Source organism: Phaethon lepturus, unplaced genomic scaffold (genome assembly GCF_000687285.1).
Source record: "Phaethon lepturus isolate BGI_N335 unplaced genomic scaffold, ASM68728v1 scaffold22581, whole genome shotgun sequence".
NCBI lineage: Eukaryota > Metazoa > Chordata > Aves > Phaethontiformes > Phaethontidae > Phaethon > Phaethon lepturus.
Genome location: NW_010520107.1, coordinates 3946 through 30097, shown reverse-complemented (window position 1 = coordinate 30097; position 26152 = coordinate 3946). Strand labels below are relative to the sequence as shown.

At 40.2% G+C, this 26152-nt stretch overlaps 1 protein-coding gene across 1 annotated transcript in view; it reads left to right on the top strand.

Moving 5' to 3' along the window:
• The window catches only part of ELL2 (elongation factor, RNA polymerase II, 2), a 30934-nt gene extending 5520 nt beyond the window's left edge, over positions 1-25414 (top strand). The window contains exons 3-12 of the mRNA XM_010297298.1: positions 6743-6864; positions 9553-9716; positions 12323-12582; positions 15257-15381; positions 15523-15601; positions 17542-18106; positions 20261-20327; positions 23694-23865; positions 25112-25156; positions 25298-25414. Coding sequence (XP_010295600.1) covers positions 6743-6864; positions 9553-9716; positions 12323-12582; positions 15257-15381; positions 15523-15601; positions 17542-18106; positions 20261-20327; positions 23694-23865; positions 25112-25156; positions 25298-25414 — 1716 coding nt within the window. The remainder of the gene's footprint in view (positions 1-6742; positions 6865-9552; positions 9717-12322; positions 12583-15256; positions 15382-15522; positions 15602-17541; positions 18107-20260; positions 20328-23693; positions 23866-25111; positions 25157-25297) is intronic.
• Positions 25415-26152: the final 738 nt, after the last annotated feature.

Genomic DNA, 26152 nt, shown 5'->3' with positions numbered 1-26152 from the left:
GAATGTTGGAAAAGAGGAGGAACTAAGTGACAAAAAGCTATGAGGCAGAGAAATTGGAGGAAGTCCGCACAGGAGCTTCAGGAGAAAATTATGAAAACTGCTCTTACGTTAGAGACCCGACAAGGATGGTGTGTCAGAGCAAGAGAGGATATAGATAGATGCAGAAATTGATTACTAAAAGGAAGGGATTAAAGTCAAGGGTCTGAGTTGTTCTATTGGGTATTCTCTATTACTAAATCCATTAGACGGTAAGAAATTGCAAGCCAGTTTGAGGACGTAGAATTTAAAATGACATTTTAAAGTAGGCTGCAGTGAGTCAGGAGTGCTTGACACACATCCCTGAAGCGCTCCAGCCTGGCCAGTGGTGACACTGGGGCCAGGTCAAACCACAGCACACCATTCCACATGCATGTCAGCTCCGTGTGCTGGTGCACACGTAGAGGTCTGCAGCCATGGGTTTGGCTGGCAAAAGTCCCCCTGCAGAGGGGTGAAAGGCAGGAACGCGGTACCCCTTTGTGCCACAAAGCGTGCTTCTGTTGAGACCCTCATCTGCTTGGCTTTCCTCAGGTCACACAGCTGCCTGATCTGAGCTTGCCAGAGTTTGTCCAAGTTTGTTTTAAGTCTTGACTTTTCTTTTTCTCACTTAAAAATGGAAGCATATTTTCATTGCAGAAGATTTAGAAGTGCTCTCTGCATCCTTCCGTTTGCAAACAGCTTGCAGTAAGAAAACTTCACCATTTTATCCTAAAGTGTCAAATTTCAAAAGCATAAAAATTTTTATACTTAAACTCTGCAGAATGTCTGTTCTTCCACTTGTTTTCTGTAGCCTGTGCTAAGACTTTTTTTTAATTCAAGAGGACCCTGTACTAACTCTGTCCTTCCTTCCTGGGATTTCCTTTAGCATATCCAAGCTAGCATCTTCATAAGTGTCAGTGTATATAGATAAATAGGTTTGGTATCCTTACTGTCCTGCGCACTGGTGGAGTTACAGACGCTTCTCTTTGCCCTCTAGTGCTAAATCTAACTGTAACAAAGCAGGTGGTTTTTTGTGTTTTAGCTAGTGATGCTCTTGGAAAGGAGGACTCTTCTGCGAATGCCATTGCGCTGTGCATTTGCTGCAGTGATATTGCTCGTGAAGGTGGCCTAGAAGGAAACTTTTCTTTTTTTTTTCCCCTTTGGATTTCTTCTGTAGTTTTCTGCAAGGCTAGCTCTCTGCATCTGTGTGGGACTGGCACAGTCAAAATGACCTGGCTGGCCCAGGGGAAGCAGCGGGAACATGTTCATGGAGCCAGGCTTTTTGCTGGCAGCCATCCATTAGTTTGGCTTCACTGTGTTTTAGGAACACACCTTCTCATTAAACCGACAGTAGTGTTAAAATCTCTCCTAATATTTGTGTCCAAAAAAGTCACATCAGTGCTGGAGATTCAGGCACTTGAAAGCAGGAGGTCCCTTATCCCATCACCCACTACATAACTCAGGTGAAAAATATGCCAGTTAGGAAAGATTCTGGGGGCTGAATAACTTTGTCTTGCAAACTTTGTATGCAAATGTAGATTAAATTGTTTTCTTTATGGAAGCTTAGAGGAGAGGCAGAAAGAGCACATTTCCTGCAGCCGCCATCCATTAAAGAATGACCCGCTCAGCCACTACTGTCTTTTCAGCGTGGATCTAGGCAACAGGCTTTCTGCGTCTCCATTAGCCTAGGGAGATGCATTTGACATTAATGGTAAGACTTCCTGCGTGCTTCTGTTAAAATAATGCAAATGCTGTAGGCTAAACAGGCAGTTACTTAATTTCTGGAATTGGAAAAATAACTCTTCTGCAGTGGCTTCTGACAGCACCTTTTTCACACATCACCTTTGACAAAGTCTATTAATCAGTGGATTCACTAAAGACAGATTGGGTTTTAAACTTTTTTTTTCTTCTTAAACAGGAAAGAAGGAGGGTGATGGTACAGATGGTAAAACAGTGTGAGAGGGCAGCTGTGAAGTAAAGGGGAGAGGAAATGTAGAAGGGAAGGGTTTGAAACAAACAGCTGGTCACTACAGAGCAGAAAATTTGGTCAAACCTGGTAGGGAAAACTGTTGCGTGTTCACCTGTCTATGGCTTACCTGCATCTTAGCTTGGATTTTTCCCTTTCAGTGCCTGCATTCTCCTGGCCATGCAGGCAAAGCACATGTGGGTGGTACTGACAGCGTCGCAGGGATGCTAAGGCTTTTAGGCATGAGTGGGTGTTATTTACCGCTTTGTAAACCCTTGTCCATCACAACTTATTTGTGTTAACTTATCTCATGAAACACAGTGGTGATACTCTTCTAGTGTCTATCAGTTGTGGGCTTAGCTAGAAGGTAGCAGCTAAGACAGGTATTAAGGACCTGGGTGTTAAGCTGAAACTGGGTCACTTGCCTGAAGGCTGCTGAGCGGCGAGGCGGCAGTGGGAAGAGCAGCGAGGGCTGCCTGTGTTGTGTGGGACGTATGTGGGAGCTGGCACAAGGCTTAGCACAGCTGCCTATGTGGATGTGTCTTCTGGCGGTGGAGAGACGGGTTTCTCGCATAAATGGGGAAAGAAGTATGTGCAAGCATAGATGTGTTTGGGCATGTGAGAAGAAAACTGATGCCCGACCTTCCTGTGCTAGTACATATTCTGAGAAGGATATAGGCTGAGGACTTGTCAACTCACACCAGTTAGTTAACATACTTGAAGTTGGGCCACGTTAGGGGACAGAAGCATGGGTAAGGTGCCATGCAAACACACAGCTTCTCTTCAGGGCTTTCTCATCTCCTTTCATTGCCCTGTTTGGTTGGCTGCTGGTTGAGGATAAAGTAGATCTAATGAAGGATTGCGGCAAGGACTTCACTATTTCTGGAAGAAGGGTATATATCGGCTATAAATAATGGTGGGTGTTTGCTGTTTGGAAATCTCCCTCTTTGCTGTAAGAGAAAATAGCAAATTCCTTTTCAACGTATTGTACACCACGTACCAGCCAGGATGCTGTTTATATGTGGAAGGTTGTATACAAATCAAAAGCAGCTTCTCTGAAACAAACGTGCTGACAATGGGCTTGCAGTGCTGCTTCCTGATGCAAAACAAAAGTTTATTTTCTGTTATGGATTAATGTGTTCGCAATGTGTACTTTCTTAATAAAGGCTCCTTGACCACCTTCTGCAAGTATGGCTCAAATAGGAAAAACAAACTTTTTGCCACTGTGCTTATCTCAAGCTGAATGCAGTATCTTAATCCTGATTAAGCCAAAAATCCTTGAACTCTGCCTATCGAGCTTTTCAGAACTGTATAATATAAACTTACAGTGTAAAAACAGAACTGTGTATTCAAAACACGAGGCTTGCTTGCAGAAGTTGCTGAGTCTATACACTACTTCAAAGTGTTACTTTGTCTTGCGAGATAAAGAAAAAAATGGCAAATATGTCAACAGCTGTAAAACTTGATCTTAAGTGTTTGAGATGACAGTAGTTTCTGCAAACCTAGGTGTTGTTGACAAGCTTATCCGGTTCAAGTATTGCTTTCTCTAGGTTGCTGAAAACGTGTCAGTATCCTAGGAATACTTTCTATGCCAAGCAGGAACCCCATACTTTAAAAATGTGCCTCTGTAAGATAAGTTGACTTGATTGTGAGGGGATGAGGTTGTCTTTGCAAAGAAGCAAGGAAGGAGCCTTGAACTCTCTTCAGGTCAAAGCTGGTGGGTGGCATCTGGCAGAGGACAGTGCAGCGGGGCTGGGGTCTACGCCGCACAGCTGGCTGCTGAAGCGTCGTGCTTCCCTGACGCAGTGGTGTGCGACGTGGTGGAAGCCTCTGGTGAACAGGAAAGCAGATGAGGAGCGGTAGCTCCTGCGTGCAAGTCATCGTCCTGCAGTTCAACCTGCTGCTTCTTGTGGCTGTAGTCGCGTTGGTGCACCCCAGTATCGCAAAAGTGTGATACTGTGGGGTTGTGTTGGTTGGATGTTCGACTTCAACCTGCAGATCATTTTCTGTGGAGCTGCTGCCCTGCATTGGGTTTTTACCTCAAGATGAGGTACCTTGCACAGCCTCTTTTGAAGGGTATTATACATCAGTTTTTCAGGACTGCTTTGGATTTTAACTCCATCCTCATGCATTTTGTCCCTGCCAGCTTTGTATTATCTGCAGATTCAGTAATTAGTCTTCTGTTTCATAAATGTTTGGGCTTTCACTTTTGAACCATAATATGGGAAATAGTCTTATCTGATTTAATTGCATTTAATATAACTTAAACTGTCTTTTTTTTCTCTCAGAGTTTGTCCCAGGTTTATTAAACTCTGTTATCTGAATGATGACAGGCTTCAGTAAATTTGCTTGTTTGAGGGACAAAGCTTTTGGCTTTTGGCTTTGTGGATATTCTAAATGGGTCCAAAAACTTTTACAAAAATGGAAGGCTTGTGTCTGCTGCATTACAGATTAAATATGAAAACTTTGGAACGGAGGACGAAAGAGTTCGATATTTTTTTTTTTTCCTCATGTTAGTTACACTGCAATTTTTTAAGTCTTCTAGCAGAGAAACATTCCCCCACCATTCTTGAGTTGTCTTCATCCAAATTAAGGAATGCCTGAGGAGTGGTCACCTCGTTCTTCTGAAGTTTCTGAAAAAAATATGCTAGAAATTTGAGAATGAAAGTAGATTTCTAGACCTTTTCTTTACTCATGCAAAGAAACCTGTTGAAATGGTTGCAGTAGCTGGTTCCCACATCATCAGTGTCTTTTCTCACAGAGTCGGGGAGGGGGGGGCAAGCCTAATTGTTTCCATTTGAGTTTGCACCTGGGAAATCGTTGTCAGTGATAAGCTTCATAGGCAGCTGCCTGTAAGGAGGCAGAACTTGTTTTTCTCCATACTTTCAGTGTGCTTTTCGGTATTTGAGAGAAGGAAGACCTCACTGAAGAGAGCAGAACAGCAACAAACATGTTTCTGAATGTGCTCTAAAGCCAGCTTCTGTCTTCACATTATTGGATCAAACGTGCTGAGCCACTCTATGGTTTAATACCCATGGCAATTCTTCCAGAATTTTAAATATAAATATTAGGGTACAGAAGTTCCTAATGTTTAAGGTGATTTCATGCATGTACATTCTTTAGGCTGATCAACCAAAAATAAAGATTTGCTCAAAATAAGCTTTGAGAATGAAATCCAAGCATACAGAGCAACATTTACCAGCTTTCCTCTCTTCAGTTGATTTTTCTTCACAGCCAGCCTTAGATGCCATAGTATATATTTGTTAGTTTTCCAAAAGTATATCAGGCTAAAAGACATTACCTCTTCTACAGTGGGTTGAATTCAAATTGTCAAATTCATACATACGCACCTGCTGTATTCATGATAAAACCAGTATGGTGAAACATTGAATCAGTGATAGTTAGCTGTATAGAATGTAGATGGATTTTAGTGTCATTTGGGCCCCTATGGTCATCTTAGGTTGATGGTTACTCTATAGTAACCTTCATAATCACTAAAAGGTAAAGCTGTGTATATAATCCAAGATTACACATTTGTACCTTGCCTGATTTATTTCCATTCTTAGATAAAATGCACAGATTGCTCTTTAAAGCACGCTAGTCCTTTAAGTGTAAGTAAAAGAATATGGTGTTCAGGTGACTTGTTTTTCTTCTTCATGTCCAGTCACTGCCCCAAGCTGTTGATAAGCTCTGCCACTACTGATGGTTAAAATATAAATGGTAATGCAGTTGTTTTGTAGTAACACAAATGACATTTGGCATTTATGAAGACTGGCCACTCTTGCAAGCAAAATATTGAGAGAAAGATTTCCAAGAGACCATTGAATATTGCTTTTACATATCTTTGTCAGTTGCATTTAATATTCCATTAAAAATTCAAGCAAATTTCAGAAGAACACAAATTTCAGAAGAACAGCTTTTTAGATTTACTGCAAGCTAAGTTTACCTTCAGAATAAAGTAGTTGTGTGGCAGTAGGTTTTTCTTGTGCTTCAGTATTGTTTTGCTTAGCAGCACACTGAAAAATGTGCTTATGCCAATAAACATTTTCATGATTTCTCGTATTTACATTTTTAAGCTCCAGCAGAATGCGGCACATTCTGTACTAAATGATTAGTTCAGCCAAAGAAATCATGTTTTGTTACGTCTGACTAAACTTACAGAAAACTGTTTACATTTCACATTTACGCAAATAGTTGCATCTAGAGCTGAGTAAAAGAAAAAGGCTTTTAGCTCCTGTTGGAGTTGAAATTAATCTTCTAGAGTTTAAGAAGTTTTACTCTTGTAATTTGGGTGTTGCTGGTTTTTTTTTGCTTCTTGGAGCTGACTCCCGTGTGTGCTTCATTAGGACCAAATAAATCACAAAGTCAAGGCAGTGTCCAGTGTGGTCTGTGCAAATTGCTGTCATCTGTTTTGTTAGCTGAGCTTCGGTCTGTCTGATTATACTCAGGCACTTGCATTTAAGTTAAGCACGTGCATATTAATTCCACTAAATGGGAAAGGATGACTTGCTACTTGAATGCTGTGCTGAACTAGAGGCTGAGTGACCGTAGCCCTTCCAGTGCAGTTACTGCTGCAACAGGCTCATGGCCAACGTGGCTTTCAGAGGGAGAATCGTGCCAAAGCAGCCTTTTTAGTGACGTGACCGAAATCGTATCAAAACTTTCAAAACGCAGTTTCTCATTTAGAATTATGGTCCTAGTTAATTGCAAGCAAAGGAGTGTAGATTGAAGTTTTTACATAAACTTTTTTTTCCCTTTTAGCATATTAAAATTCCCAAAGTTGATCAGCCAAATGAAGTGCATACATTTAACTTCTACATGTCAAATGTTGGCAAAGATAATCCTCAGGGAAGCTTTGACTGTGTCCAGCAAACAGACTCAAGGTAAGTTTTACTTAACGTTTTCTTTCATGGCAAATTTAAGCAGATTCTGTGGCTTTGAGCATATAGCGAAAACCTTTAACAGAAGCATGCTCCTAGTGATGAGCTGCAATAGAAAATTAATTCCTAGCAATAGCATCGTTTCTTGCTAATTATAAATACTTGCTTTTGCATAGAATTATTCTTGGTTTTGCTTTTAAAAAAGTAACCTTTTGAGTACTTTCTCACCTCTCAGTGCTATTTTTAAAAGCATTTGGAGTTCAGCATCGTCCAGGCTAGGCCAGATCCATTCTACAACCATATGTAAATATGATTAGGGCTGGCAGTGTGCTAACATGCTGGCCATGATGGATAGTTGTCTTATTTTAAGAACCACATAAATCAGAGACCTTATCCATAATTACATGATCATGGTGTTTCAGAACCCAAACGCAATACAGCAGTGCCTTGTCCTTAACCTTTGAGTCAAAGTGAACAGTGTTAATGTCTACCAAAAAGGCAAGAAAATACCGTGCTTTTACATGAAGTTTGCTACAGCTTCTAGAATATTACCTTCAGCCTGGTATCAGTGTAGTTCAGTGGTGTTGAATAACTGTTTGTCCCATTTGATTAACTAGGACATGGCGGGCAGAGTTTGTGTATTGATCTGGGAAGCTGATAACAAACAGGCACACCAACACATGTCTCCAGAAGGTGCTGCTCAGGTTCTCGGTCACAGGAGAGCTTCTGCCTTCACTTTCAAAACAGAGATTTGTCTAGATAGCAGGCTTTGGGAGCAATAAGAAAATGAGCTGATGTAATAGCTGTCTGCCTAACAGGAGGTCTCTCGGCATCCTCATCCTCCTGTTTCTCCCCTTGTGTTAGGTCTCTGACTACAGTACAGCCTTTCAGTTACCTCACCTGATGGGGTTGTCAAACAGCTGAATGGTTTAGTGGCAGACCTGGGGGACCCTGGGGCACTGTGACTTTTTGGTGGTTGTTTTTGGTTTGGTTTGGTTTTTTTATTAAGCTCTATCTGAAAGGGGACAGACAGCTGCCGAGGCTGGCAGAAAGCGAGCAGCAGGAGTGCTTGCTGGCGGGGAGCGGTCCTGCCCCCGCCCCTGGCTTGCCTCTCCCGAGCATCTCTGAGGGCACTATGGTCTTTGGGAATGAGCACCTTCAGTTAAACTAAACTGCATTAATTTGATAAGTAAGATTAAACTTAAGCTGCTTTAGCTCTGAATAATTCTGAATAACGTGCCTAGGTAGTTTTAATGTGGTTTTACTAATCTCCTTCAAAATCTGTTTCACACTAGGTTTCGCGAGGTTCTTTGTAGCCAGCTCTTGGTTTGTGCAAAGTGCCTGCAAAGTTAATGCAAGACTTGTGTAGCGTTGTTGGAAAAAAATAAAACCAGCAAGGACCTCTGCAGGGTATCTACTCTAATTTTGTGCTCAAGGCAGCTTCAGAAGGGGCTTGGATTTTAAAAATGCCCAGCCTGAGGGGGGGATTGTGCAGCGTCTCAGTCAATCCTTGGCTGCTCCTGTGGTGAAAAAATGCATCAAGGTAGTGACATTCAAGGAAGTGGGCAATGGGTAAAAGCTGTGCTTTTAGGTGGCAAGAAGGACCTTTTTTTTTTGTTGTAAGTGTGCTGATTTCAGGGCAAGGAATCAGTACGTAGCTCTAGGCTGTGGACGAAACAGTAGCTGTATCATCTTGAAATATTTATCAGTGGCTTGGTCCAGCTTTGTGACTTTCAGAAATGATGTAGTTACGTTGAGACACGAGGTTCTTGAACCTTTTTCTTTGGAGCCTTAATGGAAACTTCTAGGGTGGTTAAAGTGTTTCGGGTTGGCTAAAGCTGGTGCCCTCTCTGGTCAGAGCTGTTGCATGGTGGGTGCCATACAGGGTACTCATTAAGAGCGGTGATAGTTAGGCCAGTTTAAACGAAGCCACTGTTAGCCAGTCGAGGTGCCCTCCTGGCTGGGCGCGGCGCACTGCAGGAGCGTGTCTGGACCGACCATGGAGGGCCAGGCCCCTCCAGAAACGCCTCCTGAAGAACCAATGGCCGCCCCGGTGCTATTGAAGAGACCTCGCCGTCCTTCCCCTCGTGCGGGGTTTGCTCGGAGTGCCTCTTCTCGAACATGAATCCTCAGAGAAGCAGGCGGGTGAAGCGCAAGCGCTCCTCAGCGCTGTCAAATGCACAGAACGGCCGACGAGGAGGGCGGACATCTTTGAAAGCCAGATGAGGGGCGATGGGGGGCAGAGGCCGCACACAGACCTCGAAGGGAGGCTGGCGTGCCCTCCCTCGGCCTCGCCGGGCCTGGGGCCACCATGGACTGCTCCGGGCGGAGGAGAGGAAACATGGGCTGAGCTGAGTGCTGGGGAAAGCCTCCGGGGCAGGACCTGCCATCGGGGTGCCACTGTAGCTGCCCAAGTTGTCCCTCTAATTGTCATTGCAGCGCTTACCGGCACAGCCCTGAGTCTGCCTCTGAGATACGGTTATGTGAGGAAATTGTAATTACACTGGCAGGTAAAACTGATACAATTTGGATGCATAGAGACAATTTGACATATATTTACGCCCTAGCTAGCTGTCAGAGTTGGAAAACATTTTTCTTCACCTGTTAAGACAGGTTTTAAAGTTCCTGATACAACCATACTTCTAAATCTGAACTAGTGCTTGGGCTCAACCTTTTTCAATGTTTTTATAGTTCTGGAGACTCACAACTCAATTGCCTGGGATTTATACAGAGTAAAATTACAGTATGTGCAACAAGCGATTCCTATCAGACGACCAGAGAGCGCGTGACCCAGGCAGAAGAGGAGTCGCGCAATCGAAGTGCAAAGTTTATTAAACCTGGTGGACCATTTTTAGGTATGGTTGTATTTCGTTTTTTAATAGATGTCTAAGTTTGCAAATTCAGTGATTCATCTTTTCAGCATATTCTTGGGAAAGGTGGTGTGTTCAGAGGTCTCGGGTATAGGTAGCGTGCCCTCATGTTACAGATTTGCAGTATCCTGTTGCTGCATTAAAACATTAGTCTTTTTTCCCCCCAAGAAAGCCTGCCAGTCCTTCCTTGTTCCCATATTGCTTGACTGGTTGAAATTTGGACTGTTGAGGTGAGGGTTTTCACCACCCCATGCACTTAAATTCTCTGGTTAAGTAGCTAATGTTTTGTTTTCATAACAGCACTTTTGAGTACCTAAGTACTGTGCTAAGCCATTAACCTTAATTTGTTTTAAAAAAAAAAATAAACACTGAGGAAGTCTCATGTACAAACTGATAAATTTAGTATGAAAAACTTTGCTTTTCACACTTGCTAATGCTGATTAAATTTTATTTCTTTTATGTCTTGGTCATTAATAAGGAACTCTTACCACAAGACCATGGGGTGTTTTAGAAAAAAAACAAAACATTAAAGGAAGGTAATGTTGGCATCTTCCCAGGGATTTCATTATTTTCCACAAAACAAAAAGCGTTTAGGCGGTATCATTCATTATTAAGATGTTCTGAGTACCATCTCCCCGAGGAGCCTGGAGCTGGCCGCAGATAGATGCAAGGTGAGCATCCACCTTATGGGCACTCAGTGGTACAGGCAGCAGCAAGCTGACCCAGCTACATCCGTCTTCATTAAGTAAAACAGGCTTTCACTTGGCTTTGGCTGCAGTCCTCCACCAGCACGGATGTCCCAGACAGTGATGGTGCAACGCTTGCTCTGGATCAACTTACTGCAGAGCATTTTAAGCCAGCGTCGTCATGGCTTTTTGGAGATACAAAACTGAGAGTGTGTGTCCTTGACACTAAGGGAGCTGGGCACGGGTTAATGTCAGGACATTGAGTTGGGACTGCCTCCCTCATATTGTCAAAACTGCTCTTCAATGGCAACGTGAAAGGAGCCACTTTCATCTATTTCAAAACTTCTCATTGTAGAAGTTCTATTTTACGTGTGATTGATCTGCGTGATTCTTGGTGGTGGTTTAAATAGATCTTAAGTGAATATTTAATTTTGAATAAATGGGGTCTCAAGACTGGCAGTGGGACAGTTACGGTGCTTGGGGATACTTTTGTTTCAGACTGGCATTGACGAAGCTCAGGTAGGACAGGTCTAGTTGCTGGTAGGGCATGCGGGTGACTTTGCAACAAGCTTCATGCAGTACACGTTAGGAGCTGGGGTTGTTAATCTTGGTTATGCTTTCAGTTAATTTTTTTAAAGTGATTCAGAGACATGACTTTAGGAGGCGTTTTGTTTGAATGCTGCTTGCACTATCTGCTACGCTGGGGATTTGTGTGTCTACGTTGAGTTTAACTTGTCAAAATGTTTGTAATGCATTCAATAAACTGGCAAGTTCATACTGTTCTAAAAATGTAACTGTGTGTGTTTTGCATGATTAGGTTTGTTCTTGAAAACCAGAAGGGTAAAGTCCAGGGAACATGCAGGGTAGAAAGGTTATAAAGGTTTGGCCGCCACTGCAAAATGGAAACAAGTTTTTGCTTTTCCCGAGGATGAGCAGTACCTAAGCACAGCTCCGTCTCTCTATGTCTGATAGGAGGGAGCAAGCTCCAGGTGTTCTCACCAATACTCATTAAGTCTTACTCATGTGCCAAACATGAGTAGCTGGTTTCAGAAAAATGCCTAGTTTGTCACATCCTCTGTTGGATCGCAAACAATATTTATCACAATGATTTTCTGTAATATATTGATAAAACTTTTTTTCTGTCTGATGGGAAGTGGTATTTAAAAACACAGGGTCTTTCTCCTAGAAAATTGAGATTCAGCTTGGGTGGTGTTATTTTTAAATTCTGGATGCATGGCTTGCAAACACTGCATTGTTCCTCCAGTTGAGAAACATGTTTTTATAGAATTTGATCCAAAATGCTGTGCAGGCTATGTTTTAAAACTTCTCTGGCCTTGGTCCCAAGAACAGTTAAATTTTTGGTGTATTGCTTCTGACAGACTTGGACTTTTCTAATGAGGGGAACATTTCATTTTAAAATGTGGTGTAACTTATGGTAACTCAAGTGATTAACACAAGTGTTTGTAGTTTCTTTAAGCAGTGGTGCAATTAATTGTGTAGACTTGGTTTCCCTAGGCATTATTGGGGAATCTTTCTATTACATGGAAGATCTTTGCATCACATTTTAGAGTATTCTTCTACATAAAATGCCTGATTTTGGGTATTCAGTGCTGGAGCTTACAAATTGGAAAAATAATAAAAGCACCATCTAGATAAGTAATCGGTAAAGTCTTCCTCTGGTATCGCTCATTTACCAGCTTTTGTTGATATTGAATATTTCTTTGTTAATGCCTAGCTCGATGCATCTTTACTACCTGTATATTGTTATAGATCTTGAAATGGTAACTAAATACAGTTTTTAGAGTTTATCCAGCTTAATAAATTCTTTTAAATCAACTTTCTTGTCTTCTCCCAACCTCTCATGTCACACTTTTTTTCTTTTTTTTTTTTTCACCCTTACTTTAGGAAGAAGAGTACAGGTCAGAAGACCACCACAAAACATTACAGATGCTGCGCCCGAGAGGAAGAGGTCAACACCCATGAACCCTGCAAGTGTAATACGGAGGACTCAGACGCACAATGCTGTTTCTCAGCGACCGTACAGGGACAGGGTGATTCACTTACTGGCACTGAAGAATTACAAGAAACCAGAGTTACTTGCTCGCTTGCAGAGAGATGGTGTCAACCAAAAGGACAAGAATTCCCTTGGAACTATCCTTCAACAGGTGAGATCATGGGGTTTGTGCAGCATTTTTTCCATCCTGCTATTCTTTTAATCATAATTTTGAGGTGTGTTACTCCTGTATTTAAACTAGAAAATAATAAACAACTTCCATAATGCTCCTTGTTTAAGTTTTTCAGTCAACTTTATACAGATGCCCCAAACTGCAAGTCAATGTGAGGAAAGGAAAGAAATATTAAAAAAATTTTGGGGAGTGTTTTTGTTTTGCCAGAATGGAAGGCAATAATTAACTATTTCTAGGACTGCTTAACTGAGAGAAGCTGTCCATGTGTGCCCTTGATTGTATGGAATAGTTTGTCATAGTACTTATTATTTCTTGTGATGAGTTTATGAGAAGTTCAGTAATCACATAGGTTAGTATTTCATTTGAATGTATTTGGTGGCCTGTAAATGGTACTTGGCTTCTCCTGGGATCTGTTAGAATTGCAAGCCAGGGAAAGGTGTTCCAGCCAAATCATAAATTAAAAAGGTGGTCGCCCAATTTTGAGCATAGTGTTGTTTCTTTGCTATCGTGTGTACTGTGTCTTTATCTGACTTGAAACCTTTTTTAGTCAGTAGCTTTTCCAGTGCTCCTTTGAGTTAACTTCCGCTTGTATTTTCTTATCATATCCATTAAAATTATTGGTAAGCCTATAATGTTATTAGTGAAACTTAAGCTGTGTGCTCAAGAGTGTCACATTAATTTTCTAATAAAACAGTTCAGAAAAGGCTCCTTAAAAGTATTGTGAGATGCAGTGGCATCTCACTTACTTTTTAAATATTCCCTGTACCCCACAGACCTTGGCTGAATTATGCATGCATTAATATGTAAAGTAGGTATATTTCCTATTTATCTAGGGAAAAAAGTGTTTCGGGGCCTACTGAAGTGAGTAAAATTCAACATTTATACAGCTTTGGTTGATCCTACACTGAATTTTAAAAAAATCATTCCTTGAATATGTTAAGTATTTAACTTAGATTGCTTTATCTGCCTAGTGCAATGGTAGTTTTTTCACCCTGAAGACATACATAATTTAATGAGAGCCATGTTCATACATACAAATTGAAGTAGTCGATTTATCCTTTAAGTTGATTATAAAATTCCAAAAGCTTAGCTCCCTAGAGGATAAAAGGTGCAAAAATTTTTTTCTTCAGTCCCATTATCCTTGACTTTCGTCTTTATTTTTTCGTGTATGTGGTGTGAATACCTCAAGGTACTGGTTTGTATTTGGAAATGGTCATGTTAGCAGCACTAGATCCTGAAAAGACTTGCTCACATTTTTTTTTGGCTTCATAATGAGGGTATTTTTGGTACCAATCTAAAATCAGCAGCCTGAACTTGCTAAGGTTCCTGAAGAAGCTAACTTGCTGTGCATGTAATGTGCACAGATTTGCTTCTCTTGGAATACAGCTTTAATTACTTTAACAGGTGAATTACTATTTCAGGGTATCTTTGCTACATTTAATTTTTTTTTTTAAATTGAGCACAGACAGACATGCACAACATAAATTAGCAGTATTTATCATGTTTTGGAGGAAAAATAGGCAAAGCTGCAAAAAGTGGTGGTGATGTGTTGATATGTTGTTCAGCATTTTGTGTCAGGGAAATTGATGGACACTTTTTCTTTGAGGTTTTCTCTGGAACTCTGAATTGATGTCAGGTGATGAAGTCTAAACCAGCACTTTATTTGTCAATGGTCTCAAGGTTTTACTAGGTCATTTTAACTTTTTCAGTATAGTTTGTATTTTTATTAAGGAAGATATAAACCCATTTTATTTTCAAAGGTATACAGCAAGGCATGCACACAACCTTCTTATGACAATGGTTTGCTCTAATGAACCTCATGTTTGCAACATGAAGAGTGCATCTGGGCCTGTACACCTCTCCTTAACTGTTTTAGCACTAAATCTTGTTTTCAAAATATAACTTGTTAGATATGAGTACTGTTACTTTTTTTCCTCAATCGATAGAACTTCAATATGGCTTAAAACTAGTGGGATAGATGAATAATTAATCTTGAAAGAAGTTCAGTGCCAGTTAGGTTATCACATACATCCAGTGGAAAGCTATCGTTTCTTGTGGCTCAGGCACTTGTGAAAGAAAAGCAATTCTGTTGGTCAAGACAAATGACGACATACTGTGGTTGTTAATGTGATGATGGAAAACATGCACAGTCTGTGCTCTGCCATCACAGTATAGCTATGTAAAACAGAACAACAGCAGGTATCCTCCTGATGTTGAACAAATCTGAATTTGTATGTGGAGGTACTGTTCTTCAGTTCATAAAAAGGAAAAATAAATAAAAGTTTAAAAACTAGGCCTCTCAACATGCAGTGAAGATTTAAAGTTTTGGCATAGCTTGCCTTGATTTTCAGTGCTGTATTAAAGACAAGAAACCAGATACACAGTGCAGAGAGAGGTTTTCATAAGAGTAAATTTCATATTTGCCTGGAGCAGTTTGGGATTTTCTTACATCCAGATTTCTACATCCCAAATTGACCACATTTTTTAAAATTAGTGCTCATTACATGAGACCAATCTTCTCATCTAAAAAAAACTGGAAAACTGGTGTGTGATTTCATTTTCAGCTTTGATTTAGCTTTGCAATACTAATCTTACACCTAGATGTGAACTACAGAAATAATGAATGTTTATTTTCTTAAATGTCTGCCTGTAGGTAGCCATCCTGAATCCAAAGGATAATTCTTATGCTCTGAAGGATTATATATTTAAAGACATTCAGAAGGATTGGCCTGGATACAATGAAATAGATAAACAGACATTGGAGTTTGTACTTTCTGGGTAAGTTCAGTCTTCAGGGGAAGAAAAATAGCCATTTAAAAACTTTTTTCTGGGAAATGAATGTCTGTCTTCCCTATAATGAAAGAACTATGACATAGACATTTTTGCCTTGTAACCTAAAATGTTGGGTCATCCTTACAGAAAATTAAATTCATCTCAGAATGCCACCAGCACCAGCCATTTGGAATCTTCTAATAAAGATGCTCCATCAACTTCTCAGGTATTTTATATTTTTTTTAAACATTTACAGTGTATTAAAATTTATCACACTTTATATTGGTGTAAAAGCTGTGATGTGAAGCACTAATATTGTCTTTAAGACATGAAAAACTGAAGCATTTCTTTCTAATTGAATTATTACATTATTTTAAAGATAGGTGCACTATCAAAACTGCAAAAAACTTAGGGTCATGTAGCTTTAAGGGCTGCTGTATTTAGTGTTCTGTATTTCCAAACATTTATTAAAATATTCGGAAAAATACACAATTCCTGTCTACACAGTATTTTGTAAATACACCTAGATCTCTGACTACCCCTGTTGTCTTTGAAGAGCCAACACATTGGCCTGAATTGTAACTGTCCATCCATAGCACACTGACCTTGCAGAAACCTGAACTCACCTGTAGAGTTCAAACTTGCCTACTGAACTTCTTCATTGCCCAGTGTTGTTACACAAACCTGTACTTTCCGGTTAAGTACTTAAAACTGTTTTGTATTGCCACATAACTTGTTCATCTTGGTGTGTAGGAAGGTCTTCCAAAGACAAGGTATGTATAAATTTTTGTTAGACGATTGCATGTGTTCAAAGTTCTTTATGATATGGTAGTTATAATACATAAAATATGCACCAATATCCTTCTGCTACTGTTTAAATGTAAAGCTTAGGAAAGCCTAGAATAAGGACAAATTACAGTAGTGATCAGCTTGGAAGAATTTTTTTTTTCCCTATAGGCATCATTTAAACACCCATTTTGATTCAGGGTAGGCCAGGTGTGAAAAGGCAGATCTGAATCGGCAGGTAGTACATCAGCCTTACCCCAGCTTTTTCAGACTTAAAATGCATATGTCCTATTTTCCTGTCAATACAAGGGAACAATGCAAACCCTTTTAGAAGAAGCTTGGAAAACTTCACATAAAAGGCATTACTTTTAGGGAAAGTTTGATACTTTCTGTGACTAAAACTGCCCTTCAGTGCATGCAGTGTGCAGCAGTAAGATGAGAACTACAGGAAGTCTTTCACCACTGAGATACCGACGTTTAAATATAGGCGGGAGGACACATGTCTATTTTTCCCTAGCTTTCTTCCAGTTGGAACATGAAGTGGTGCGGGTCCCAGGGACCCCTTTACACCTGCCTCCATACACACGGAGTCTGGATTTATTTCAACAGAGTGGCACAGAGCTGTGCCTGGCAATCCTGGTCCAAGCTGCTGCTTGTACATCAACGTGAGCACTGTATGGTTGATAGGCGAGAGGATGTGAACCAGCGTTTCAGCTGGAGAACAGCTGGAACCACAACTGTAGCAAAAGTAGGAGTTTTACCTATTCTTAGCGGCTTTGTACTTCATGCACTCTGATAAGCACGCTGCTGCATGCTTCTTAGGGCTGCTTTCGTAAATCGTGTGGCACTGACACCTAGAAGCTGGCTTTTAATCCAGTGTGTCTGAACTGAAATTGGTACCTAAACAATACCGACCTGACCTCCTCACAGAATCACAGAATCATTAAGGTTGGAAAAGACCTTTAAGGTCATCAAGTCCAACCATCAACCCAACACCACCATGTCCACTAAACCATGTCCCAGAGTGCTGCGTCCACACGTTTTTTGAACACTTCCAGTGATGGTGACTCCACCACCTCCCTGGGCAGCCTGTGCCAATGCCTCATTTTGATGAAGCCTTTCATACAACTGCTGGAGAGAGCATCTTTCTCTCAAAGCCTTTTAGCTGTAGATTTGAAGAACAACTTGCTAAATCATAAGATTAGAAACTAAGAATGAAATAAACTATCAATTTAGCTGCAGTACTTCCTTGTTTCACAGCTATTTTTAGATAAGAAAGATGTGTTTTCAACAATTGCCTGTTCAGAAGTGCTTCTTTTCAGAATGGGAGCAAAACTTAATTCTGATCATGTTTTTAATATTTTTTTATTATTATTACAGAAACGCCTTTGGAATTCCAATTTTATCATTCCCCTGAGCAAAAAGCAAAGGATATCTCACGTGAAAAGTCGAGCCCAGCCATCTTTCAGTGGCTGCTTGCCTTCCTCCAGCAACAAAGCTGCTGATGCCCCTCCGCTGCCTCCCCGCCCTGCAGCCACTGCTACTCCCGGTTCTCTGCCGCTGCCTCCCACACTCCCTCCTACTTCCAACCCTCCTCAAACTGCCATCTCCAAGTCTCCCAGCACCCCTGAGGGACAGGGGACACAAGACCTGCCAGTGGACTGCCTTAGTCAAAATAGCAGTAGCATCTGTAAGAACCAGCAACAGAAATATACCTCTCAGACTCCTTTGGGAATCCCAGTGCCTGCCGCGGTGCAGGTGAAGCCTCCCAAGCCCACAGGCAAGAAGCATGTGGTGTTGCACCAAAAGCCCACAAGGGTGAAAGAGCACAAGAAGTATAAAAGCAAAATGCCAGACACTACTAGTGCAAACAAGGCGAACAGAGACCTTAGAAAAGAAGAAAGTGCCAACATGAAAAAACCCTCCCAGTTGGACTCAGGTGAAGGTATTAATACCCTGCATTTCTTCACTATTATATGGGTAACACTGGTGATAAGAGACCAGTAAAACCAGGGATTGGAAATGCAAATCGTCTGTTTTTTCACTTGCTATATATTAAGTGCCTTGCCATTATCCCTACTTTTTGGTCATGAAGTTTCAGTAAACTGACAGTTTACTGGAAATCAAGCAAAAAAACCCAAACCTATTCCCTGTGTTTTTCTAGTACCTAGCTCTTCCTTGTAACCAGTTTCTACCCAACAGCAATCCATTTAAGATTTCTTTGTTCTAATGATTTGCTTTTTTCATCAGCAAATCGTAAAGTCTGCACTCCCAAAATAAAAACCTGTCACACGTACTTACTGTATTCTAGTTTACTGAAACACATAGATCAGACATGAATGTATTTCATCATCGATCACAATGCAAGGTTCATCAAAGTCTGCCTTTTCATGGAAAGTCTAAAACTTATATAAACTGGCATGTGATTTATTAGAATTTTGGTTTGAACTGTGCTGTAAGCTGCTCTCTATCTTAGCTGCAGAATTTACGGCTTCAGAAAACGTAGAAATGGTACATACTTAAAATGGTATTGAAAAGCTAAACAGAAACACACAAAGAATAGTTGATTTTTTAAAACACACAGACTAAATAGGGCAGAGTTCAGTTCCTTTGTTAAATCTGTGTGTTGTCTGATTTCAGAGGTTTGATTCGCAAATTAGAAGTCAGGTTTAGCCCTTTCCTATCACAGCCTGGAGGCATCTTTAGAGTATGCAGGGTGTTTCTTTGAAGTGGTGGTGCGCTTGTGGATAAGGGTGCTTTGGAGATGGTCTTTTCATGTTTACCCTGGACATGCTACACAGTGTCCAAATGGCTTGGGACTGCTTTGAAAATACTCATGCTTGAATTTGTAAATGTGAGCATCTTTCTCCAGAAGCCAGTAACAAAATTTTTAACAGCTAGGGAAGTAAAAATCTGTACTGTGTTTCAAGTTGGTGCTTAAATTGTAGCTTTCAAATGAACTTGATTTTTTTTTTTTTAATTAAATGCTTGCAGCAGAACTGTTCACATAAGGTCTATGTGACATACTGTGACTATGAATATTACTGTTTGCATTTCTCTCAGATTTTGTTCCCATTTTTACACTTTTTATACTCCTGCTATACTATGTAATAATTTTAATAATAAAAGCAAAAGAATTGAGTAGAATATGGCACGATTGCTCTTTTTCTCTCCCCATGACTTAAAGCTCAGATAGCTTAGAGATTGGCAAGAGTGGCTGAGCTTTAGTAGAAATGTGTTTAAACAGTGGCAATATAAGATAATGAATATAAAGGATTGTGTGTTTTCTAAGCTTGCCACAAAACCCAAAATTAAAAAGCAGAGAGAGATGACCAAGATACCTAGTGTTCCACATAACTCTTCTTTACGGTGGCTATTTTTCTTATTTATCAAAAAGGTAGGTGGGTCTTGAAATATCCCTTTAAAAAGAGGGATTAGAGATTAAGTGTACTGTGCTTTCATAATGCAATTTAAAAGAGCAAAAGAGCAATTTACAAGTGCAAATAACTTTCAAACCCAGTATTGCCACATTAATGAGGAGCAAGTCTTTGTTGCAGGTTATTGAAGCCTGAATGCCAGTAACCCGTATACAATGCTATTGACTTTCCCGCTTAGAAGAGCAGTGAAATTAAATCTAACTTTGGATATCTGTAATTGGCAGGGTTTTTTTCATGCCGTGAAAAGAACTTCAGCTTTCTACTCTAGTTCTCACTGGAACCTGGATGTTGAAATATTATCTCTATATTTGTATAGATATATAAAGCTGTCTTGTTTTGTGCAGCTACATAAGTTGCTGTGTAACTTGCATTGCTGTGCAGATGCTACATCATGTCATCAAATAAGAAAAACTGACCTCAGGTTAATACTGCAGTAGCATAGCATCTGTAGAATAAAGGAGCCATTCCCTCTTTCTAAACCCCGGTACTGCCTACTGTGGAGAAGGTTGTGTGAGCCCTATTATTAACTTAGAATAAGCTCTATAAGGAACTTACAGTGAGAATAAAACTCTAAAGGAATTTTTCAAGCCCATCAAGTTGGTGTTGTTTGGCTATATTAAAATTCTGTTTATTACAAGTGTCAAAATTCTGCTTTTCTGTAGGAGTTAAAGAAACTTGCACTGCCTCCACAGATCCTTCTTCATCAAGTGAACCACCAGACTACATTGTGTGAGTAAAATAATGATTAAGAGTCTCTTGCCAGTCATTTAAACTGTTGAAAAATCACCTATAAAAACTGTCATTAGCTACACAATGGAAAACTTAGCAAAATGCAATTTTAGAAGAGTTACAAGTTCCTTTAAGTTACCCAGCTGCCTTATTTGAGTACTCGGAAGTTTTAAACTTTGAGGTTGTCCCTTGATTACTGAGGGGGAAAAGAAGTGTTAAAAAGAATTTTTAATATAGTTTAGAAGAAGACTTAAAACATTTTATTTCATTATTCTTCAAGAACAAAATAAAAAAAGAATATGAATGTGCACTCTTCTCTTCAGAGGTGAGGCAATACAGGAGGAAAGCTGGATACTCAAATACTGAATACGCAATTTGAACATCTTTCCTATGTTTTCATTGCTGAGTGCATCTAAGCTGGAAAGGTGGAGAGGGAAGATAGCAGACTTTAAAGTCCAGCATTACAAAACCTGTATGTCAGCTAACAGGAGTTAACAATCAAAGTTATTTCTAAAGCTTTGATGTAAAATGGCCGCTAACTTGAGACTACAGCAAAATATCCAATTTCATCCAATTGCAGACCAAAGAGCTAGAGAAAATAGAAAAACCTCAATTCAAGTTTTAAATTTTAGCTGCTTAATTTTAACTATAAAGCAAGATAAAAATGCATTAAACCTGCATGTGAAATGTTACATTATCTACAATGATTGGCATATTGCAGTGTATAAAATTACAGTTTAATTTTATATAAAAGTTTAAATTTTAGCTCCTTAACAAGTTGTCACACGTCAGATTAACATGCCCAATAGTTAAAATTTACATGCTATATAAAATAGTTTTTCATCTGTGACAAATACTAAAGAACTTGCTTTACAATAAAACAGCTGTAATAACAGAATCGTTTGGCTGCCTAAATACTTTCTTAGAATATTAAAAATTTTCTATCAGGAGGATTTCTGGAAACTGCTTCTGCAAATGCCCAGTGTCTGGGCTTTTTCCCCACTGTTTTATTGGTGGCCTTTTTTTAAAAATGTGGAAGTCAAAGGAGGCTGCAGTGGAAAAACTGGAATAGCTTGGTCAGCACAACCTGAATTTGTAATAAAATGCTTATTTTTGTGCGGGGATGGCACAGTGGGGAGCAACATAAAACTCCTTCCTCAGTTGGAGGAGTGAATTTGAGGAGATCTTCATGGCCCTTTGATGCTCGGAGCTGAAATGAGCACCACAATAGGTACAGCCAGGGTGAACCTGAGACTTCCTAGCAGTGTAATTGTGTAGTGTCAGCCCACACCTGTGGCACTGAGCCCCCTTGTTGTATCTGCAGTGCAGGAGAGGAGGGAGAAGTTGGTTAACACACTGTGAATTGCCAGGTTCACCAACTTCTGTCAGAGGAGTAATGTCAGGAATGGAGGTCCGGCCTCTCCGCAGCACTTCAGCTCTGGTGCATCTTCTGTCTGCATTGAAGCAGATGGCATGGTAGCGCCCTGCATCATATTTAATACAGTAAGTGGTGCTCCATGGAAAGACTGAAAGTGAGTCTGGCCCTGCAGGGAAGCAGTTTAGTGCTTCGCATATTAGGCTGAGAACTCAAACCTACCTTTAATTCCCAACCTCTGCTGGGTGAAAACAGGCAGTTTCAGCTCTTCACTGTCTGCTTCTGAAGCAGAAGAAGTGAGGTCTTAAAGATCAAGCAGAAGAAACTGAGAGATACTGAGAAGTAAGGTATATGGTTATTTGATGTAATCTAGTATTAAAGTCAGATGCCACTAGCCATTGCTAGAAGTTAAAAAAACAAACAAAAAAACGCACGAACAAAAAAGACCAAAACAAAAGCCTTCATACAAGATTTCATCAAGTTAGTTTAGTTCTGATTGAGAGTAAGAACTTTAATGAAGAATCCTCTGTGAAAGAAACAACCTCTGGAACAATCTCACAGATAATCTAATGGCCATGCTGTCCTGGAAAAAAATCAGGTTGTGCAGTTTCAGACATCTGCCGGATCATTACAGAAAGATTGAAATCTGAGAGCACCTGCAATTTGATCCAGTTTAAAGGACTTTGATGGTTTATTTCAGCTTCTCTTCCTGTCTCCCAAGTGCAATGTAATTCATGAGTATAATCACAGCTGTCAAATAAAGGTACTTTCCATCTTAATATAAAGATTATGAGAGTAAAGGAACTCAAGCTTTTTAAGCAAAGTTTAAGGAAAAGCTAGAAAGCTAAAACAGACTCACCTTTCTCCTCGCTTCTACTCTCATTTCTTCCCTCTCCACACACTTACGTTGCGAGTGCTTTGCTGGGCTCTTGCCCTGTGCTAGGACTCTTGCTGTGGGATGTGATTGCATAAGCTGGTACTCCACACTATTGCTGCACAGGTAACTGTCAACATGTTGCAGGGCATCTAGCACTCTAATTGGGTGCATCTGGCCTGGCGTACATCACTGACAAAAGTTGTCTTCTGTGTTGTTACAGACTTTCAACTTGTTAAGTTTTTACTGCTTGTTAAAATTAATCTAAGGCTGGTTTGAAGGGTTTGTCCCCATGTGGAGGCGCCTGTGTCATCCAAAGAGAACCAGGTCTTTAGACTAGGAGGACCAGAAGTATTGGTGTGACAACTGTGGGAAATGGTATCTGTTACTCCCATTGCTGCTTTATCTTGGACTTGTATAATCAGCTTGTTAAATCCAATCATGTTGATTTGAGGGAGAGGGGAATGAAAAAAGTTTCAATTGCATCAGTGGCTTCAAGCATTTATGGGTTTTGCCCTCCTTCAGAGGTGACGTGATGGGCTGTTTTTAGTTTCAGACATCTCTGCAGTTTGCTTTTGTCACTGTATTGCAACTGCCTTAGTTGAATGGACAATGGAACTGGTGTTCACCAAAATAATCCAATCTACCGATAACTATGCTTTGCTATTAGATAGGCACAAATGCAGCCAAAAAACTAAACTGCATCCAACTCCATAAATGTAGTCCCTTCCTAAAATGTAATGAAAATTAATTTTAAAAAGTAAATATAACTGAATTAACCTGTCTCTTCATAGAAAGTTTCTCATCTCTCACTGAAGCTGATGTGTTTATTGGTCCTTCTATAGGCAAATGATTGCTAGTGTTTTCTAAGTATGCCCTTTTTTTGTGCAGCTTCTGAATAAGAACTCTGAAAAGTAGAATATTAGTAAGTAACAGTCACAAAAATACGGTAGATTCCTGTGATTACCTAAATCTATTCTCTTGAAGCACATGTGCTTACATGTAGAAGCAAAGTCAGTCACGTAGTTAACTAACTTAAAGCTTGAGTGTCTGCGCTTGATATTCACTCTAGAATGTCCTTGGTATAAAATTGCATGTGTGCTTATTTTTCCATTAGAAAATACGTACCTATAGTCTCATATGAACAACGCCAGAGTTACAAGGATGACTTTAATGCAGAGTATGGTGAATACAGGAACTTGCATGCTCGGATAGAGAGTGTCACCAGGACATTCATAAAGCTTGATGCACAACGGAAGCTTCTTTCTCCAGGGTCTGCAGAATATCAGGTAAAGAAGGATGAAACTGTGAAGATTGTGTTTCATCTCCCTCCAAAAGTCCGCATTTTCAGCACAGGCAGACTCTTCAGTATATTTATCTATTAAATTATATTGATGTGGTTTTAAAAAGCTTGCCAGGTTCAGCACATAAGACCGAGCAACCAGCTTCATAGCTGGAATTAGCAGACTATCTCAGGCTTTGCTGACCACCCTCAGCATCCTGGTGAGGTGAGGGGGTGCTGTTCACACAGATAGGGGAGAAGATTGGATGAGCGTGGAAACCAGCAGCTGTAATCCCAAAGCTTTCCTGACTCTTTATTTCCCATGATTATATACACTTAACCAGACCTACAGCCACAACCTACTCATCTTCCAGGTGGCTGATCCTCACTATGATTTTAGAAGAGAAGGGTGTTAAAAACCTGATATTCTGGCTTTCCAGCCTGGAATTTTCAGATTTGGGTGTACAAATTCTACATAGAATCACAGAATCATGAAGGTTGGAAAAGACCTTTAAGATCATCAAGTCCAACACCACCATGCCCACTAAACCGTGTCCTGAAGTACCACGTCTACATGTTTCTTGAACACCTCCAGTGATGGTGACTCCACCACCTCCCTGGGCAGCCTGTGCCAATGCTTGACCACTCTTTCAGTGAAGAAATTTTTCCTAATATCCAATCTAAACCTCTCCTGGCACAACTTGAGGCCATTTCCTCTCGTCCTAAATACGTGTTCAGTATCAGAGTTCTTTAATTCTATGGCCACGCTGAGGATTTTTGGTTGGCTTTTGGTTTTTGGCCAGATTGCAAATGTATTTGTGAGCAGAAGGAGTATTTTAAAATCCCTGGTACTGCTCAATCAGACAAAGGGAAACCTTGCAGAATTTGCATACCTGCTCAGACCCAGCATGAGCTAGCTCTGATTTTTGAAGCTTGGCAAAACCCTGCAAAAAGTTGTTCAGCCCTTAAGCTCCACCTGTTTGAGCTGCCTGTGAACGCACAGCAGCATGAGCGACTTCTCAGGGGAATCTTCAAACACATACTCCCTTTGTTGCCTGTTAACAGGCTTAACTGCAGATTTTGGGTGATACAGCGGTTGGAGGTTTATTTTTGCAATGCAGGAGCATGGTGGCTCATGGATAAGAAAATATCTTGAGTAAAACTGAGTGTATTTTCAGTGTTTTACATAATTTTGTGTTTTCTGGTAGAAGTGATGTTATTCATATTGTCTTCATGTTTTTTTTTTCTTGAAGATGCTTCATGAGGAAGTCTTAGAAGAGTATCGGAAGATAAAAGATGTATGTGTACACCAGATTTGTGGTAATCACTCAGTAATCACTGAGGTTGGCTGAAGGCTATTTTTAAGCAAGAGACATGAAATATTGAACACTGCAGAAATGTTTTCATGCCCTAATTTTCTTCTTATGTTCTCCTCACAGTGTAGCCCCAACTACTATGAAGAGAAGTATAGATGCGAATATCTCCACAACAAGCTGTCTCATATTAAGAGGCTAATAGGGGAATTTGATGAACGGCAAGCAGAGTCATTGCACTAGTCTTCTGCTTCGACCAGGACATGTGAATGAACTGAAGCTTATTTATTTAAAACTTAAGATTAGTTGCTGTAAGATTCTAAGAATTAGTACCTAAGTTTTGCGTTCCAGAAGTTTCAGTATTAGCAAACTTAAATTAACTACTTCTGTTGTTGATGTTGCTTATATGCATATTTGAAGCTGCTTTTTCTGGTCCTTTCTTTTCTTCAAGACTTATGTTTGTCCATTGAAATGATTTTATTGATAGATGCTGGGGACCCAGTACCTCTACTATGAAGTTGTGCACATTTAAAGAAAATATTGTAGCAAAATGCTTTTGGATAAATATAAGGCTGTTTTCTGACCTTTCTTGTTAATGCAAACTGTTTGCCTTAAATGGTAGAAAGTTTAGAAATTTGCACAAAACAAACAAAAAAAAATCACATTGTTTTGGAGGGTTAAAGAGGCATGTATATGTGCTGTATACAGCCTGTTTTGTTACAACAGAAACTCACCCCTGCAACTTAAACCCCCCATTGCAGTGGTTGCCTTAAGGTGTTTGCTTGTGTGTGTTTAGTGTAGTTAAGTTATTAGCTACACTGCTTCCTACTTTACTGAAGCACCTGGGAAGCACTACGTGGCCTACCAGTGTCTGGAAGTGTGTGCTTGTACTGTGTGTGTGCAAGGATGTGTGGGTGTGAGCATGTGTGATGGGAGAAAAAAAAAAAAGCTGCTACTCTAAGTAGGCCAAATGCTCAGGTT